Source organism: Oryx dammah, unplaced genomic scaffold (genome assembly GCF_014754425.2).
Source record: "Oryx dammah isolate SB20612 unplaced genomic scaffold, SCBI_Odam_1.1 HiC_scaffold_19, whole genome shotgun sequence".
Classification (NCBI taxonomy): Eukaryota; Metazoa; Chordata; class Mammalia; order Artiodactyla; family Bovidae; genus Oryx; species Oryx dammah.
The window spans coordinates 62,904,901-62,926,401 of NW_024070203.1; the positions used below are offsets into that span (position 1 = coordinate 62,904,901).

The 21,501-nt window shown below is 36.9% G+C and overlaps 1 protein-coding gene across 3 annotated transcripts in view; it reads left to right on the forward strand.

Moving 5' to 3' along the window:
• Positions 1-21,501, forward strand: part of LOC120878903 (CUB and sushi domain-containing protein 3-like) — a 1,427,768-nt gene that overhangs the window by 211,841 nt on the left and 1,194,426 nt on the right. For all 3 annotated transcript variants that reach the window (XM_040261811.1, XM_040261812.1, XM_040261813.1), the window contains exon 3: positions 1,199-1,311. In XM_040261811.1, the coding sequence (XP_040117745.1) occupies positions 1,199-1,311 (113 nt within the window). The remainder of the gene's footprint in view (positions 1-1,198; positions 1,312-21,501) is intronic.

Genomic DNA, 21,501 nt, shown 5'->3' on the forward strand with positions numbered 1-21,501 from the left:
ACAATGTATTCTCATTTTTTGTTTTGGAGAAAGCTATTTGATATTAAGATATTGCTTATGTCGACATGTAATGGGCTTATTCTGGATATTTTAAAATAAAGTAATCAATGTACATTTTAAAATGTTTCTCATTTTTACTTAAATAGAGTAAATATTGATACATCAAACCCATAGTATCTCTGGGGTTCTTAGTAAATTTTTAGAGTAAATAAACCCAAGACAAATAAGAACTTATACTATTCAGAAATAAAAATGTATTGTAATTTCAGTACAGACTAATCCTATCTATATAATGCTGGGCAAAAATAGCAAGTATATTAAAAAATAGTATAATTCTATTGCATAAAATTTTCAATTCTTACTCTTATATTAAGAATAAAAAATGGAAATAAAAAAGAATAAAAAATGGGAATGTGATGTAAAAGGCAATTCATAGAAAAAATTTTAAATAATTCATCTTCACTAGTTTTAGAAAAATTACATCCCATGAATGTGCTTTTTCTTATTTTTAATTTTTCTTTTCTGGTTTATAAAGTGTCAACTGTAAATTACTTTTATATAATTGAGCTTATAATTATATGCAATAAATTATTAGCAAAATAACTAGTAAATTATGGGAAAAATATCAGACAAATATTTGTTATGCAAAATTATGAATTATTAACCAAAAATAATTTGCAACTATTAGCTTTAATAGAACCTCCTAGAGTCTGTTAAAACAAAATCACTTTTCATTTGTGGACTTTCCAGTTTCATAGTTTCATATTTATATCACATTTCTTCTTTCAATATCAAATTTCTCTAAATATTTCCCACTCTTTATAGGTATTTTTAACAATCAGGAAAATGATCTGGCAAAAATGTTTTCTAAATGTTGTTAAAATCAACAATTAAAATGCACACAGAAAATCCATAGCCTCATAACTTATTTCCCAAAGTCAGAATTGATCAATATCCTAATATAAATGGTATATGTAATAGATATGATAAACAGTAATAATACACACACATAAATATGTTTATATGCACTTATAGTAATTACTTTATATAAATGATATGTTCAAATCAACATCATAAATTCACACCACACACACACTTATACAAAACTTGGGGATTTGATAAAAATGACTTTGAATATTCTTTCAGTTCTATTAGGTAAAATGTCTATAACTAACAGTTAATTCCATTTATGTTTTAGGTTAACAGGATTCCATCTGCCACCACCAGTAACAAGTACCAAATCTGTATTCTCACTACGTTTGACCAGTGATTTTGCAGTTAGTGCTCATGGATTTAAAGTATATTATGAAGGTAAGTGATGGTAATATAAAAAGACCATTGCCCAACTTAATGTAATAAAACCAAAATTCTCCAGGGTAAAAATTGAAGAAAAATCACCAGGGTAGAAGATACAGCTCATCATGTTATATCAAATCCTATACCAAGATTCACCTTCTCGATAATCATCAATACATAATAAAAAGCTACACTTAGTATGCTTTAATGCTTCATTGCAATGTGCCTAGACAGACAAAAAGTTTTCCCTTAAAAATCTTAGGAGATGAAACCATGGCATCTTTATAGGTTTTAACTTTAATGGAAGAGAACAAAACGGGTCAGTGAAAGGAAACTAGGCCTAATTTGAGATTCAGGCATAACAGACTCCACCCTATTCTCTGTATTTTTCCTTCTGCCATAAAATAAACTCGTAATTTGGGTTCTCCACAAGTTAGAATCAAGAGAAAAGTCCATTAAGAATCAAGAGTTGACATTTTTCATTTTAAGCCAGTCTTTCCAGTTCCACAGATCCATAATTCCTTAATCAAAAAAGAGGAAAACAAAGAAAACTTCAAAAAAATTGAAGTTTGAGGCCATTAATAATCTTTATATTTCTTTATCCCACATAGTGTGTGTACTCATGTTTCACAATACAAATATTGTTTGATAGGCTCTGATGGTGGTGTTAGAAATGCATAGAATCTACATTGTTTTCTCTTTTTGAAATGAAAGAAAAATTCTGAAGGGAAAAATAAAATTTTCTCATGTATGTGCATGAGCTCAGTTATGTCCAGCTGTTTGCAACCCCATGGACCATCGCCCATCAGGTTCCTCTGGCCATGGGATTATCCAGGTGAGAATATTGGAGTGGGTTGCCATTTTCTTCTCCAGGAATGTGTTCTCAAGGGTTTATATATTGAGGTCATGTAGTTGTAATTTCTTCTGTGATTTGACAATAAAATTTCACATAGTTTAGGGAAGGGTATCTTTTTTACCCATAAGAATAGCATGACAAAATTCAGCTCACCTCCCCGGGACCACATAACCAGAATATACCACAGTAAATCTAGCATCATGGTAAAAGATATACAAATATAGTAGAAGGGTGGTTACTTTTTAAAACACATAGTAATTCAAAATATATGTTTAAAGGGCACACTAGCAAAAAAAAGTCATATATAAAATAGATTGATTTAGTATAAAGGTTAATAGTTTGCACTGGGTGGGGGGGCAGTTTTAATGTAAGAATTTCATCTAGTGCTTTCACCCTAGGAAAAAAAGTACTCTCTAGCAAACAATCAAGGAAAAATATTTTATCTTTTTGATGCCCTAAATAATGCCATATCACAGTAGTTATGAAGACAATTTTATACCTAATATATTTCTGAACTGTCTTTCTCTACCAGGGGAGAATGCATTCCATGACTTAATTCCTACATTGTAATAGTAATAATCATTATTTCTGAAGGTGCTTTCACAATAGCTGAATACTTTTATCTTGGCAACTTAATTCATACTTTGAAACACTATAAAACAAAGGTTTAATTTTAAGTGTAATTTTGGCAATATTGAAGAAGCTAGTAACACAATAATTTTATATTAAAGGTTCCATAATAGAGAACTTGAACTCAGCTCATCAAAGTATAAAGATATTTTAATATAGTTTATTCTTTCAGCAAGTACTAAGTATACTGAAATTGTAGGAACTTGGAAGATGAATTATAAAGTTGTCATACTTTCTGGTTTGACTATCAAGTTTCATGAAATAGTCTCAAAAATATTTTCATAGCTCTCCATAGTTTCTACCTATACAACATTAAATTTCTGTCTTTTCTGCCTCAGTAAAAATGGATTCATATTTCTTCATGACATTTAAATGTATGCATGGGAGATCTTGACTTAAAATATTAATATAAGGTACTAGGCAACCAAGTAGTATTGAGGGATTGGTTATCAATTGCAGAACATCATCAGGTATTGATTTGTGATGGGATTCTTCTACCATGTAATAGTTTTCTGTGGCTACCATAGAAAACTGTAGCTAAAAAGTCCTGGTGGTCTCTGGTAGTCCTCTGCTCAGAGTTTCATATGGCTAAAATAAAAATGTCAGCTGGTTAGGCCCTTATCAGGATGCCCTGGAAAGTGCCTATTGCCCACAGTCTCTATAGGCTTCTCTCTTACTTGCATGTAAGACCACATTTGTGAGCTAGTCACTAGTGCAATGAATCCTTTTCATACTTGAAATCTCTCCGACTTCCCTTTCTTAATTCATCTCTTTACTACCTTCTTTCCTCATTCATCTGTGACTTTAGCTAGAGAAATTTCTCAGCTTCTAAAGGCCAATGTCATTAGATTAGCTTTGATTATCCAGGTAGACCCAACCTACCTGTGTTCAAATCCTCAAGCATAATTCACATAAGCATAATCCACACCTGAAGATCTTTCTGCAGGGTAATATTCACAGGTTCCAGTGATTCTGGGGTATGGCAGGGTACGTTGTGCTTGTGCATGTTCAGTTGCTTCAGTCATGTCTGACTCTTTGTGACCCTATGAACTATAGCCTACCAGGCTCCTCTGTCCAGGGAGTTCTCCAGGCAAGAATATTGGAGTGGATGGCCATGCCCTCTTCAAGGGGATCTTCCTGATTCAGGGACTGAACCTCCATCTCTTAAATCTCCTGCATTGGCAGGCAAGTTCTTTACCACCAGTGACCCCTGGGAGGTTAAGATTCATTAATCCTACTATACCACATGCAACACTATGTAACATTTTACAGAGGGAGTAGCTACTAGTGTTTATTTAACCACAGCCAATGACACTATCACAGAGAAGGCAATGGCACCCCACTCCAGTACTCTTGCCTGGAAAATCCCATGGACGGAGGAGCCTGGTGGGCTGCAGTCCATGGCGTCACTAAGAGTTGGACATGACTGAGCGACTTCACTTTCACTTTTTCACTTTCATGCATTGGAGAAGGAAATGGCAACCGACTCCAGTGTTCTTGCCTGGAGAATCCCAGGGACAGGGGGGCCTGGTGGGCTGCCATCTATGGGGTCACACAGAGTCAGACACGACTGAAGTGACTTAGCAGTAGCAGCAATGACACTATCAAGGCCCAACTGGTGTATTGTGAAGTTCAGAAAATTTGGTTTGAATTCCAAAGCCTGTCCTCTAAATGTACACCTGTGTATGCATCATCAGAATGATCCTAATGTCTGAATCTCATTTATCATTTCATCTCCCTTTATATAATCATTTTTACACTAATTATTTTATCTTCTAAACTTTCCTGAGACATTGTTCTTGTGTACTAGAATTTATGAGCTCTCTATTTATTGATGATATCTGTGCATTTATCTGTATTTTTCAAACTGCTAATACCAGACCACATACACTAGAATCATCTGGAGAATGTGTTAAAATGTAGGATTCTTGGCTCTAATAACATATCCTGAATCAGACTGTGGAGTGAAGCCCTGGAATATGCATTGCAATTGCAAATCCAATGCAGAATAATTGATAAATATAAGTCATCTGTGATTTTCACAGATTGTCTCTTTTGTTAGAAACTTCTGTTGCCTTACTTCAGCCCATTTACTTTAAAACTGTGGAAGGTGATGTCCCTGCACAAATTTTGATTTAGTTGCAGAGCCCCTAACCATTTATCAGAAATACTTTTCTTTAAAAATTTTTGAAGTTGAAGCTGCGAGGTATTAAATTTCTGTGGCAAATTTTCCCCATTAATATCTAGATGCATATATTTTTACTTTTCCTCATTACTGTCTATCATACATTTGAATTTCTTGTCAATATTTCTCAAAATTTGTTTCATAGAACTTTGTTTCCATGGGTTTCTTAAGGTTTATAAAAACAAACGAGTATAATAGTGTTCTGTGAAACAATAAGTTTGAAAAAAACAGTAGTGCACTAAGTTGAATAGCCAAAGAACCATCTTCCAAAATCTGGTCTGGACAAAACTGGTAATATCTGTATTCTGTGGAGCCCACAATCAAAATATTCTTTTGTCTTTTCATATATGCCAATCAGTATTCAAAATATATTCTAGTTTTTGTTAAAAGTTATTTTTTACAATGGAATTCTTTTACATTTTACTCCTTTCACATTTTATATATTATATGAATTGGATAGTTTAATGTCTGGGAGAATCCCAGTGCATACTGAATAATTTCAGTATGTGTCAATAATCCAATTTAACAACCAGAAATTAATATAAAAATTAAAAGTTTTGAAAACCACTTCAAACACAAGGTAGCTATTATGCCATAATGATTACTGATGTGTTATGACTAAGTAATTAAGAAATTACAAAGATAGAAGTCTCTGTTTTAGAAAATTTTTTATTAAATCATTTTTAAATTTTAAGTCAGACATAAAAAATGTGTTATAATAACAGTACTACTACCATGTAACATGTACTGAGTTATTTCTTTATGTCAGTCCAAGTGCTAAGCATTTTACATGGATTTCTGTCAATCTAGAAAATTATGAAAAAATTATAATGAGCAAGAATTACAGAATCAAAGCACTAACCTTAAGGTAAAAATATGCTTATGTGCCTTGGAGAAATAAACTATATACATTTCAGATACTTATATTATATCTAAACTACAAACTAATTTCATAATAGTTAAACATGTATGATCATATAGAATTTAGTGTAAAAGAGCATTACAAAAATAAGAATTACTGATAATGCTACATATTAAAATACTATGAAACATAAAAGTTGAAATATATTTTTGCATATATTATATGTGACATATATATTCTGTGTCCCTTTTAAACAATTCACATACAGAATAATGTTTATACTATTTACCATTCTATTTTAGCTACCCATCACACATGTTTATTGAAAATATTTACTTGAAAATGTCAAAGGACTTCAGTGATTTTTAATTTTAGGTGTTATTTTATATTCTTAAGCTTCAAAAATTTAAACTGCAGTAGCGTGAACTTTAATGAAGATATTACAACAGAGAATGAAGTCAGTTATGCTTCTAGCAAGAGAGCTGAACTGTAGCAAGAGAGATTTATACATTAAAATTATATATATTAAATAGTTTTCTAGGAATGAATACATTAGGTTAATAAAAGAAGTTAATGAATCATCACCTTAAATACTTTAAGGAATAAAGGAGATCATATTTTTGAAACATAACATAAGGAGATATATGCAGAAACTTTTTTTTTTTGTCTCTTGATCAAGTTCAAACATTTTGCCTTTCAGTTCAGTTTACTCGCTCAGTCGTGTCCAGCTGTTTCCAACCCCATGAATCGCAGCACGCCAGGCCTCCCTGTCCATCACCAACTCCAGGAGTTCACCCAAACTCATGTCCATCAAGTTGGTGATGCCATACAGCCATCTCATCCTCTGCCGTCTCCTTCTCCTCCTGCCCCCAGTCCCTCTCAGTATCAGGGTCTTTTCCAATGAGTCAACTCGTCATATGAGGTGGCCAAAGTATTGGAGTTTCAGCCTCAGCATCAGTCTTTCCAATGAACACCCAGGGCTGGTCTCCTTTAGGATGGACTGGTTGGATCTCCTTGCAGTCCTAGGGACTTGCAAGAGTCTTCGCCAGCTCCACAGTTCAAACGCATCAGTTCTTCGGTGCTCAGCTTTCTTCACAGTCCAACTCTCACATCCATACATGACCACAGGAAAAGCCATAGCTTTGACTAGACAGACCTTTGTTGGCAAAGTAATATCTCTGCTTTTTAATATGCTATCTAGGTTGGTCATAACTTTCCTTCCAAGAAGTAAGCGTCTTTTAATTTCATGGCTGCAATCACTATCTGCAGTGATTTTGGAGCCCAGAAAAAAAAAGTCTGACACTGTTTCTACTATTTGCCCCTCTATTTCCCATGAAGTGATGGGACCAGATGCCATGATCTTCGTTTTCTGAATGTTGAGATTTAAGCCAACTTTTTCGCTCTCCTCTTTCACTTTCATCAAGAGGCTTTTTAGTTCCTCTTCACTTTCTTCTATAAGGGTGGTGTCATCTGCATATCTGAGGTTATTGATATTTCTCCCGGCAGTCTTGATTCCAGCTTGTGATCTCTTCCAGCCCAGCGTTTCTCATGATGTACTCTGCATATAAGTTAAATAAGCAGGGTGACAATATACAGCCTTGGCGTACTCCTTTTCCTATTTGGAACCAGTCTGTTGTTCCATGTTCAGTTCTAACTGTTGCTTCCTGACCTGCATATAGGTTTCTCAAGAGGCAGGTCAGGTGGTCTGGTATTCCCATCTCTTTCAGAATTTTCCACAGTTTATTGTGATCCACACAGTCAAAGGCTTTGGCATACTCAATAAAGCAGAAATAGATGTCTTTCTGGAACTCTCTTGCTTTTTCAATGATCCAGCAGATGTTGTCAATTTGGTCTCTGGTTCCTCTGCCTTTTCTAAAACCAGCTTTAACATCAGGAAGTTCACGGTTCACGTATTGCTGAAGCCTGGCTTGGAGTATTTTGAGCATTACTTTACTAGCGTGTGAGATGAGTATAATTGTGTGGTAGTTTGAGCATTCTTTGTTATTGCCTTTCTTTGGGATTTAATGAAAACTGACCATTTCCAGTCCTGTGGCCACTGCTGGGTTTTCTTAATTTGCTGGCATATTGAGTGCCGCACTTTCACAGCATCGTCTTTCAGGATTTGAAATAGCTCCACTGGAATTCCATCACCTCCACTAGCTTTGTTTGTCGTGATGCTTTCTAGGCCCACTTGACTTCACATTCCAGGATGTCTGGCTCTAAGTGAGTGATCACACCATCGTGATTATCTTGGTCATGAAGATCTTTTTTGTACAGTTCTTCTGTGTATTCTTGCCATGTCTTCTTAATATCTTCTGCTTCTGTTAGGTCCATACCATTTCTATCCTTTGTCGAGCCCATCTTTGCATGAAATGTTCCCTTGGTATCTCTAGTTTTCTTGAAGAGATCTCTAGTCGTTCCCATTCTGTTGTTTTCCTCTATTTCTTTGCATTGATCGCTGAAGAAGGCTTTCTTATCTCTTCTTGCTATTCTTTGGAACTCTGCATTCAGATGCTTATATCTTTCTTTTTCTCCTTTGCTTTCCACTTCTCTTCTTTTCACAGCTATTTGTAAGGCCTCCGCAGACAGACATTTTGCTTTTTTGCATTTCTTTTCCATGGGGATGGTCTTGATCCCTGTATCCTGTACAATGTCACGAACCTCTGTCCATAGTTCATCAGGTACTATGTCTATCTGATCTAGTCCCTTAAATCTAGGTACCATTAAAGTGAAAGTGAAAGTTTCTCAGTCATGTCCAGCTGTTTGTGACCCAGGCCAGAATACCTGGGGATCTTCTCAACCCTGGGATTGAATCCACGTCTCCTGCATTACAGGCCTATTCTTTACAAGCTGAGCCACAAGGGAAGTCTGGGAAGACTGTCTGGCTATTTAGGTATTGAGATATCTTAATCTACTGCCAAGTTTACTGCTGCTGCTGCTGCTGCTGCTAAGACACTTCAGTCATGTCTGACTCTGTGTGACCCCAGAGATGGCAGGCCACCAAGCTCCCCCATCCCTGGGATTCTCCAGGCAAGAACACTGGAGTGGGTGCCATTTCCTTTTCCAGTGTATGAAAGTGAAAATTGAAAATGAAGTGGCTCAGTCCTGTCTGACTCCTAGCGACCCCATGGACTGCAGCCTACCAGGCTCCTCCGTCCATGGGATTTTCCAGGCAAGAGTACTGGAGTGGGGTGCCATTGCCTTCTCTGGGGTAACTCCTCCCTCCTCCTTGGGTGGAGTCACAGGCAGAGGATGAGATTATCTTCCCATCTCCTCCCTCTATTGGTTGCTGCTGCTGCTGCTAAGTCCCTTCAGTGGTGTCCGACTCTGTGTGACCCCATAGATGGCAGCCCACTAGACTCCTCTGTCCCTGGGATTCTCTGGGCAAAAATACTGGAGAGGGTTGCATTTCCTTCTCCAATACATGCAGGCATGCTGAGTCGCTTCAGTCATGTCTGACTCTGTGCGACCCCATGGACAGCAGCCCAGCAGGCTCCTCTGTCCAAGGGATTCTCTAGGCAAGAAAACTGGAGTGGGCTGCCATTGCCTTCTCCACCCTCTATTGGTATCAGCCCTGTGTTTCAGGTTTTCTTGGTCTCATTAGCCACCAGTGGCCAGGGGCAGGAGGAGGAGGCACAGCTGGACCAGGGAGCTAGGATGAGGTCCTGTCTCCCTCACTTCCCTTTCATATCACCCCCTTTGCAGCCAGGTTCTCCCTTATTTTCCAGGGTCTAGCCTGGCGATACTGTTTTCCATGGCCTGCTCCTCCAGTGGTCCTCTCCTGTTTGGTCTGACACTACAAAAGGCAATTTCTCACGTGGCCTTGAACTCCACAGCACAAGCCTTTGATTTTTCATCTTTCATGGCTAGATTCATTGGATGTTCTATCTCTAGAATTTTTATCACTAGAAGTCTGACTCTTGGATGGTTTAGACTTCCAGATATCTAGTCCACCATGTTCTGCCAAAGTCCCTTCCCAAATGGCATAGTCCTCTGAGAAGTTTAACTCTCATGACCAAGCTTTTTGGCAATCAGGTTCTGTTTGATCTGGCCCTCTGGGAGACCTGTCTTCAATGCTCAGATCCTCATGGAGTGTCAGCAGGTGTGTCCTGGCCTTTCTGGAACAGTGACCATAGGTTTGAGGCCTTTGGAGGTCTGGCCCTTTCAGAAGTTTTGTCAGTTGCAGGCAGTCCCTCCAAAGGTCTGTTCTCCACAATCTGGCTCTTTGGTGAGCCTCTTTCCCTATAACCTGTTTAGCTGATGATGTGGGTGGCTGTGCACAGGCCCCTGTACTTGGCCCCAGCAGTGGTTTTGTCTGTAGTGGCCAGTGACCTTCTAGCTAGGTCATGAGTGCCTTCTCACTCTTGCATCTATTTATGTAAATGAAGTATAGATGGTTTACAGTATTAGTTTCAGGTATACAACATATTAAGTGAATATTTTTATAGAATGTATCAACTTAAAGTTATTACAAAACAATGGCTATATTCTCTTTCTTTTAAATTGAAAGTGTTAAAAAATCCCAATCTAGAGAATTACAAAAATTAACCTTTTCCCTAAATATCATCTTCATAATGGAATTAAAAGGCACAATGTTATAATTACTATGTGAATTTGGCTAGGTATATATAAGAATTTATTAATTTGAAGTTTACTTCTATTATCCAGGAAGATACACATTTTCATTTTATTCACAATAAAACCTGAACAGTACTATTAAACTATGTTTTTCAATGGTAAGCAATACCATTTTGAATATTTCTCATTTCTGCACAATATAGCACATACATCCTCTATAATAACAGATATCCACCCTTATTTCTTATCACTGTTTGCCTCAACTCATAAAATGGTCACATGAAGATGTATTAAATTTCTACATATACTATGTTATTTTAACTATTTTTCCTTAAATCTCTACCTCTTCTTGCCTGGCTCACTTATTTCTTATTTTTCCAGGCTTTGTGCAGACCTTAATTACCTTTGGAAAGTCATTTATGGAATCCAGCGATCTTTCTCTACATGCTCAGATATGAACACATTTTGTCATTACACTACATTCTGCCATTTTAAAATTTTTTGTTCACACTAGTCTGTGAGAAGCTGAAGGGTATAGAATCTTTTACCTATTTTGTAAATTGCCCCCTATTTTAGTACACTATCCTGGCACACTGCACAATACTTATTAAATTCAACATACAGGATTATCTGCAGTTCCTGGGGTCACAGAGAGTCAGACATGACTGAATGACTGAACTGAACTGACTGACAGGATTATCTAATAATTTAATCAGTAATGAGGAAAGATTTAATACATATCCCACTTCCCTGGTGGCTCAGTGGTAAAGAATCTGCCTCCAATGCAAGACACCTGGGTTTGATCCCTGGGTTGGGAAGATCCCCTGGAGAAGGGAATGGCTACCCAGTTTTCTTGCCTGGAGAATTCCATGGACAGAGGTGTCTAGTAGGGTAGAGTCCATGGGGTCACAAAGAGTCTGACATGATTGAGCACTGACATTTTCACTTTCACTTTCCACTTACAAAAGTTTAAAACTCCAGTGAATATGTTAATAGGTGAATGTGGGCTATGTTTAATCACAGATACCTACATTAAATGAACAAGATTTAGGAAAAATTTTGGTCTTTTATTTGAGAAAAGCCATAAATTATAATTAAAGTTGTTTTTACTTTCTATGGATATTTTTCTTTGCTTTAAAATCTTTACTTTCTTGAAATAAATAGTTCCTTTATGAAGAATTTAAAAATGCATAATTGCTCATGTGGCTTAAAAAGAAAAACTAAAAATAAAAAAAAAATTTTTGTAAAGCCAGTGACATATGACCTACTTAATCTTTGTGCTTCATATGAATAAGATGGGATGGAATTCAAGATTGTATTTTATTTTCCAAAAATAGGATGATTAAACATAGTATGTACTCTCATTTCACAATAAATTTTCTCTTTTTATATATGCTGCTAAATGTGTGTATCTGTCAACTGCTTTAATTTATCATTTTGATATCAGTGCTAGAATGAAGTTTGAGACAGTGATTAAGATTCTAATTATATGTCAAGATATTTTTGTGTTTTGTACACTCAAAGACCATACATTGTGATGTTATTAAAACTGATAGCATAGAACTCACGATTTAAAAGAAAACTATACTATGAGTTTGGTTAAGAACTTCATTTTAGATTTATCTTGATTCCTCAACAAAATGTAAAAAGTTAAAAAATATAATTTTATGTTTATTATTTGACTATAAGCATGATGGCATTAAATTAAATTTGAAATGGTTTCTTCCCTATACAAATAATTATGCTCTTTAACAGAATACCATTTAATATGATAAAGAAATAAACACAAGTAAAATAAAATGTGCAAATCAAATATTTCAATAAAAATAATAAACAGCATCCAATGGATATATGTTCTATATGAGATAAAAATATTTTTTTCTGCATGGAGAAATAATTATGTCATCAAATCTTATTTTTAGTACTTGTTATACAAGTCTTAGCTTTGAGTGCATTTTTAATAATTTCCCCCATACCACATAAGACAACATAGTTTATCCCAATAAAATTTATACTTTTCCTATATAGTGTGATATGTTATCTTGTCTGGAATATTCTTTAGGTTTTGTATTTTCTTTAATATGAACTGACCTCAAGGCATTGATTGTCAGACTCAGTATTAGTCAGAGAACTAAATGTTCCTCAGTTATTGTTCTTTTATCCAATTATTAAATTAATGATGATACTTCCAACTATGTAGTTAAGATTATTCAGTATTTCTAAATATATACTTATTTTTCTTCATTTTCATTTGTATATATAATTATTTTGGTTATCTTTCATCTTTGAAGGTGCTTATCAATACTTTTGGTCCTTATACGATGCTTAAAACTGAAGATTTTATTTCTCATTTTGCAGCATGCTCTTTTGGTCATAACTGTCAAGCACTAGCTATCATTTGCTACGTTTTATACAATACTTTATTGTGCTTTGCTATATAGACATATCATACGCACTTATTTCTCATAAGGATATTAAAAGGATTTTTCCACAAAATGACGCTTCCTATCTATATTGGTTTTATATTACCACATAATAAATTACCACCATTTAGCAAACTAACACAAGTTATAATCTCATAGTCCTATAGATGAGAAGTCTGGGAGGGGTCAGCTGGGTTCTTAGCTCAGATCTCACAAATCTGCAGTCAGGGTGTTGGCTAACACTGTTATTACACCTAAGACCAGGGTCCTATTCCAAGTTTACTAGTTGCTGGTAGAATGTATTTTCTTGCCAGTGGTATGATTAAGGTTCCTATTTCTTACCAGTGATTGATCAGGAATTTTAGATTTTATAGGCTTCTCGTGGTTCTTTACCACCCAAAGACAGTTTAAAACACGGCTTTCTTCTTACTTAGATAGAATGTTTTTCTCACAGTTTCTCTTTAATTGGTTAACAAAGAAGCCTTGTCATATAGCAGTCACAGGAGAGGCTGCCCTGTCAACACGGCCAAATAATGTAACATTTTGAAGGGCGGTAACCATTCCATCATATCCATAGGTTCCACCAGCACTCATGTGGAGGGTATGGGAATCTTGGAGCCCATCTTAGAATTCTGCCTAGCATATCATGTTGAGAGATTCATTTAGGTAATTGTTCAAAATGGGATAGAAAATACAAGAAGAGAAAGAACAGAAAGTTAAAAGGTTTATTTTATCATTTGAGAAGTATCTTTAGCTGAAAAGAGATATCGTTAATATGGTTTTTATATGTTTTCTCTTCACTTTGGTAAATTGATTTATTTTAAATTATTATTAGTACATCACTATATTCTATTGCATGAGGTGAAGTCGCTCAGACGTGTCCGACTCTTTGCGACCCCATGGACTGTAACCTACTAGGCTTCTCCATCCATGGGGTTCTCCAGGCAAGAATACTGGAGTGGATTGCCATTTCCTTCTCCAAGGGATCTTCCCGACCCAGGGATTGAACCGGGGTCTCCAGCATTGGAGGCAGATGCTTTAACCTCTGAGCCACCAGGGAAGCCCCCATTTATTGCATAAGTTAATTATAACCTTATAGTATGCTTCAGATGTTTTTTTAAGATAATTATAATTTAATATGAATTTATTTTGTAAATAGCATATCTTTTTTCTTAGTAAGAAATATAAGATAATGGAAAAAAAACTTACAAGGTCTAGTACTTAAGGCTTACTTTATCACTCAGATGCTGTGAGGCTCAGTTCTTCATAATGTGAGTAATATAATACTGATTCTACAAGGTTGTTTGGAAGATCAAGGGAGTTAATGATCAATATTCAAAGAGCAGTGCCTGATACTTAAGTAGCACGTAATAAATATTAGCTGGTATCTTTGTTTTTCTGGGTCTTCCCTGATAGCTCAGTCAGTAAAGAATCTGCCTGCAGTGCAGGAGACTTGGGTTTGAGCCCTGGATCATGAGGATCCCCTGGAGAAGGAAATGGCAACCCACTCCAGTACCCTTGCCTGGAAAATCCCATGGACAGAGAAACCTGCACTCTAGGTTGAAAAGAGTTGGGAATGACTGAGAAACTAACACTGAGGAACTGAGGAACTTGCTTTTCTACCATATATATACACTATTATATATTCAGTTCAGTTCAGCTCAGTTCAGTTGCTCAGTCATGTCCTACTCTTTGTGACTCCATGAATCGCAGCACTCCAGGCCTCCCTGTTCATCCCCAACTCCCGGAGTTCACTCAGACTCACGTCTACCGAGTCCGTGATGCCATCCAGCCATCTCATCCTCTGTTGTCCCCTTCTCCTCCTGCCCCCAATCCCTCCCAGCATCAGAGTCTTTTCCAGTGAGTCAACTCTTCGCATGAGGTGGCCAAAGTACTGCAGTTTCAGCTTTAGCATCATTCCTTCCAAAGAAATCCCAAGGCTGATCTCCTTTAGAATTGATTGGTTGGATATTGGTAACATTAATATATATTCATATATATTATAATGTTTGGTCATGTCATATAAACGCTGAATTTCCACTTTCTCAAAAGGAACAGTATATCTAGCTATTTGATTTGTCTTTCTTAAAGTGTTGTTCAAATAAGAAAATGGATGTGACAATTTAACCAAGTGTTATCTGGGCTAAAGAAGTTAGGAAATAGATAGGGTTTCCTAGGAATTATAGAGCTGCTAGTGGAGTGATCCATTTTCAGTGTGAACCAAAGGAAGAAATGACAGTTTTCACAGACATGTGCTATGCTTTTCCAAGGACAAAGCTCAAACTCCTGACAGGGCTAAGTAATCCACTTAAGAGTTGCAGCTCAGAGCTAACAGGTCAGTGCTAGAGACAGAAACTGGAGCATGACAAGGCAGTCAGTTCCATCAGTCTGAAAAAGATGATGCAATAAAAGAATGCCAAGTTTAGTATAGAAAATAATTGAATAATACTTGTTACATATACATAGACCTTTAAGCAAGCATATAAACAAAGATTCATAAAACATGCACAAATAATTATAAGGGCCCTGAAACAAAGAACAAGCATCTTCATAAAGACTTTGTTACTAGAAGAGGTGATGTTGTTGTTCAGTTGCCCAGTTATGTCCAACTCTTTGTGACACCATGGACTGCAGCATGCCAGGCCTCTTTGTCCCTTACCATCTCCTGGAGTTGGCCCAAGTTCATGCCATCTCATCCTCTGACACCCTCTTATCCTTCTGCCCTTAATCTTACCAGCATCAGGGACTTCTCCAGTGAGTTACCTGTTTGCATTAGATAACCAAAATACTGGAGCTTCAGCTTGAGCATCAGTCTTTTCAATAAATATTCAGGGTTGATTTCCCTCAAGAAAATCTCCTTTGATCTCCTTGTTTTCCAAGGGACTTTCAGGAGTCTTCTCCAGCACCACAATGTGAAGGCATATATTTTTTGGCACTCTGCCTAAAGAAGAGGTGATATCTACAATCAAAAGTAACAATATGTGCAAATTTAAAGCTTTCAGTCATTTTGATTAAGTATAATTATTTCTTCTTAGTGACAAAGAAATAACAGAAACTACTAACCCATCTTTAAAAAAATCTTAAATTCTATATGGATCAAGACACAACAGTTAGAACCCTGTAAGGAACAATTGATTGGTTCCGGATTGAGAAAGGAGTATGACAGGGCTTTCTGTTGTCACCCTGTTTATTTAGGCTGTACACTGAGCACATCATGAGAAATGCTGGATTGGATGAGTTACAAGCTGGAATCAAGATAGGTGGGAGAAGCATGAACAACCTCAGATATGGGGATGATACCACACTAATGGCAGAAAGTAAAGAAAAACTAAAGAACCTTTTGAGGAAGGTAAAGGAGGAGAGCAAAAAAAAAAAAACTGGCTTAAAACTAAGTATTAGTAAATCTAAGATCATGGCATCTGGCCCCATTATTTCAAGGCAAATAGAAGGGGAAAATGTGGAAGTAATGACAAATTTTCTCTTGTTCGGCTCTAAAATCACTGAAGATAGTGAATACAGCCATGAAATCAGAATAAGACTGCTTTTTGGCAGGAAAGCTATGACAAACATAGTGTGTTGAAAAGCAGAGACATTACCCTGCTGACAAAGGTCTGTATAGTTAAGACTATGGCCTTCCCAGTGGTCATGTATGGTTGTGAGAGCTGGATCAAAAAGAAGGCGGAATACCAAAGAGTTGATGCCTTCGAACTGTGGTGCTGGAGAAGAGTCCTGAAAGTCCCTTGGAAAGCAAGGAGATCAATCCAGTCAATCTTAAAGGAAATAAGCCCTGAACACTCATTGAAAGGACTGAGACTGAAGCTGAAGTTCCAGTATTTTGGTCATTTGATGTAAACGGCCAACTCATTGGAAAAGTCCCTGATGCTGGGAAAGTTTGAGAGCAGAAGGATAAGAGGGCGTCAAAGGATGATATGGCTAGACGGCATCACCAGTGCAATGGACATGAATCTGGGCCAACTCCAGGAGATGGTAAGGGACAGGGAGGACTGTTGTGCTGCAGTCCATGGGGTTGCAAAGAGTTGGACACGACTGGGTGACTGAACCACAAGAACAACATAGTTCTGTGTTGAGTATTAGTTGCTCAGTTATGTCCAACTCTTTGCAACCCCATGGACTGCAGCCCACCAGGCTCCTCTGTCTATGGGATTTTCCAGGCAAAGACACTGGAGTGGATGGCCATTTTGTATCTACAAATTGTTAAGAACTGTAATGGTTCTGACATTTTATCCTACTTGAAATTTAACCAGTAAACCTGCCACAGTTTCATGGATGCTGGTAGAAGACACAAAACTGCTGAGCCAGGAACAAAGGACTGTATTATATACAGCAACAAAAATAGAGTATCAGCAAGTATTCAAGTTCAAGGAGCCTCAGTTCTCACAGGACAATGAAAAGAAGGTCAGGTGATGCCCATATACACAGTGGGCTGTGTACAGGAGAGGAACTCTGAGTTTAGGGAAATTTATGTAATAGTAAGTAAACAGGCCTTTGCTCTGGAGTAAAGTAATATTTTCATATTGCTGTTCAGCAGAAAGAGCTAGTACCTCAGCTTATAAAAATGGAAAACATGAGAGGCATCTGGAGTTTTGTTTCCCAATGCATGTGTAGAGTGTTCTATCAGCACAGCATCTGAATTCAATAAATGTTAGATGATTTTCAATCACATTAAAAAATTCCAAATGAAAGTTGCTGCTGCTGCTGCTAAGTCGCTTCAGTCGTGTCCGACTCTGTGCGACCCCATAGACAGCGGCCCATCAGGCTCCCCCATCCCTGGGATTTTCCAGGCAAGAACACTGGAGTGGGTTGCCATTTCCTTCTCTAATGCATGAAAGTGAAAAAGTGAAAGTGAAGTCGCTCAGTCATGTCTGACTCTTAGCGACCCCATGGACTGCAGCCTACCAGGCTCCTCCGTCCATAGGATTTTCCAGGCAAGAGTACTGGAGTGGGGTGCCATTGCCTTCTCCGAAATGAAAGTTATCTCTGTGTATTATTATATGAAGATCCTTACATAGATGCATGCTAATCTAAATTTTTAACATTTTTATCAGCAATAGTTAGCATTATTTTTAAAAGTACTTAAGCCACAGTATTCTATATATACTTTTGGATAATTTTGTAAATATTATCTGAAAATAATGAGTGTTCTTTCTTTCCTTTTTTTCCATCCTATAAACGGTGTTTGTTAAACTCTCTTTCAGTAGTGTGGGATATACCTCTCCATCATGATTTCAAAAGGACTTCTCTATTTATTTGTAAAATCAGTCTCCCATTTTTCTCTCTTTTTTTTTTTATACTATTTTATGTTTGTTTTGTGCTTCCCAGGTGACTCAGTGGTAAAGAATCTGCCTACAATGCAGGAGACACAGGTTCAATCCCTGCATCAGGAAGATCCCCTGGAGAAGGAAATGACAACCCACTCCAGTATTCTTGCCTAGGAAATTTCATGGACAGAGAAGCCTGGAGCGCTACAGTCCATGGGGTTGCAAAAGAGTCAGACACAACTCAGTGACTAAATAACAATGTTTGTTTTATACTAGGGTAATACTAGTTCATATGATGCCTTCAGTATATTTTCCTTTTGCAGTTATCACAACATGAATTCCAGATGACTATAAATAATTAAATTTTAAAATGAAGAAATATAGCAGAATATTATCGGCTCATGGGTGAGGAAAGCTTTCAAAGTTCAAAAGCCAAAAGGAAAATATGTCACTAAGAGAAAAGATTGATAGATTGGATGAAACAAAATTTGAAAGCTGCTGAATAACATAAAAAAGCCTTTTATATGAAAAAGCAAAAGAAAATATGAATTTAAAATCTGAAATCTATAGGATATAGTATACATATATTTATATTATATATAACTTGATATCTTCCATAAATTCCAAACTGTCTCAGTCCCATGTCTTTCTCAATAAATAGCAACACAATTCAAATGTTTAGGTCCAAAAACTTTGGGATCATGCTTTATTCCTCTCTTATTCTAGCAATTTACATCTAATTCAAAGGCAAATATTGAATCAAAATATGTCTTGAATCTTAAATTTCTCACCATCTTAACTACTAGTAACCTAGAGTCCTAACAATTATCATCTCTCCCCAGATCAGCTAGACTACTACATTATACTCCTATCTGTTTTCCTAGCTTTCTCTCTTGCCTTCCCAACATCTGTGTATTCTAAAACAATAGTCCTTAACATTTCCTTACATAAAAATTGTTAATGACACTTCTGTTCATATCCAATTGTCAGATTATAGTCACATGAAACTTGGCTGCACTGGGGGCTGGGGTATGCAGTCTTTTATCCAGGATGTTAATATATCCAGCTAAAAACTGTACTTCTGTGAATGAAAAGAATAGACGCTAATAGAGAACAACTAATGGCCTCTGCCACAGTGTCAGAATATGAAACAACACATATTCTCTTTTCCCCACAGATAGATTATTTATAGTTTATTTCAACATACCACCCTAGTGTTTTGCCTATTCTAGTTTCTTTTTTCTACTACTATTTCTTGTGCTTACAGTTTTATTGAGATATAATTGACATGCAATACTATAGGTTTGATGCTGCTGCTGCTGCTGCTAAGTCACTTCAGTCGTGTCTGACTCTGTGCGACCCCAAAGATGGCAGCCCACCAGGCTCTGCTGTCCCTGGGATTCTCCAGACAAGAACACTGGAGTGGGTTGCCATTTCTTTCTCCAATGCATGAAAGTGAAAGTGAAGTTGCTCAGTCATGTCTGACTCTTTGAGACCCCATGGACTGCAGCCTACCAGGCTCCTCTGTCCATGGGATTCTCCAGGCAAGAGTACTGGAGTGGGTTGTCATTGCCTTCTCCGACTATAAGTTTGAGGTTTCCCCAATGACTCAGAAGGTAAAGAATCCACTTGCAATGCAGGAGATACTGGTTTGATCCCTGGGTGGGGAAGATACTCTTAGGAGGGCATGGCAACCCACTCCAGTATTACTGCTTGGAGAATTCTATGGACAGAGGAACCGGGAGGGCCATAGGCCATGGGGTTACAAAGAGTTGGACACGAATGAAGCAACTGAGTACAGCACAGCACAGCAACTGTATAAGTTTTTTTTTTTTAATTTTTTTAATATAAATGTGTTTATTTATTATTTTTTCTGAAACTCCCAGATTGCCTTTATTTTTTTTGGTATTTTCATATATTTTAATTTTTAAAATATATATATATTTTAATTTTATTTTTACTTTATTTTACTTTACAATACTGTATTGGTTTTGCCATACATTGACATGAATCCGCCATGGGTGTATATGATCTCCAAATCCTGAATCCCCATCCCACCTCCCACCCCATATCATCTCTCTGGATCATCCCCGTGCACCAGCCTCAAGCATCCTGTATCTTGTATTGAATATAGACTGGCGCTTCATTTCTTACATGATAGTATACATGCTTCAATGCCATTCTCCCAAATCATCCCACCCTCTCCCTCTCCCTCACAGTCCAAAAGTCCGTTCTATATATCTGTGTCTCTTTTGCTGTCTCGCATATAGGGTCATCATTACCATCTTTCTAAATTCCATATATATGTGTCAGTATACTGTATTGGTGTTTTTCTTTCTGGCTTACTTCACTCTGTATAATAGGCTCCAGTTGCATCCATCTCATTAGAACTGATTCAAATTTATTCCTTTTAATGGCTGAGTAATACTCCATTGTGTATATGTACCACAGCTTTCTTATTCATTCATCTGCCAATAGACATCTAGGTTGTTTCCATGTCCTGGCTATTATAAACAGTGCTGTGATGAACACTGGGGTACATGTGTCTCTTTCAATACTGGTTTCCTCGGTGTGTATGCCCAGCAGTGGGATTGCTGGGTCATAATGCAGTTCTATTTGCAAATTTTTAAGGAATCTCCACACTGTTCTCCATAGTGGCTGTACTAGTTTGCATTCCCACCAACAGTGTAAGAGGGTTCCCTTTTCTCCACACCCTCTCCAGCATTTATTGCTTGTAGACTTTTGGATCGCAGCCATTCTGACTGGTGTGAAATGGTACCTCATTGTGGTCTTGATTTGCATTTCTCTGATAATGAGTGATGTTGAGCATCTTTTCATGTGTTTGTTAGCCATCTGTATGTCTTCTTTGGAGAAATGTCTGTTTAGTTCTTTGGCCCATTTTTTGATTGGGTCGTTTATTTTTCTGGAGTTGAGCAGCATAAGTTGCTTGTATATTCTTGAGGTTACTTGTTTGTCAGTTGCTTCATTTGCTATTGTTTTCTCCCATTCATAAGGTGGTCTTTTCACCTTACTTATAGTTTCCTTTGTTGTGCAAAAGCTTTTAATTTTAATATAAATGTATTTATTTTAACTGGAGGTTAATTACTTTACAATATTGTATTGGTTTTGCCATACATCAACATGAATATGCCACAGGTATACACGTGTTCCCCATCCTGAACCCCCCTCCCACTTCCCTCCTTGTACCATCCCTCTGGGCCATCTCAGTGCACCAGCCCTAACTATCCAGTATCATGCATCGAACCTGGATTGGAGATTCGTTTCATATATGATATTATACATGTTTCAATGCCATTCTTATATAAGTTTATGCATAATGATGTGACATATACATCATGAAATGATAACCACAATAAGTTTAGATATAAAAT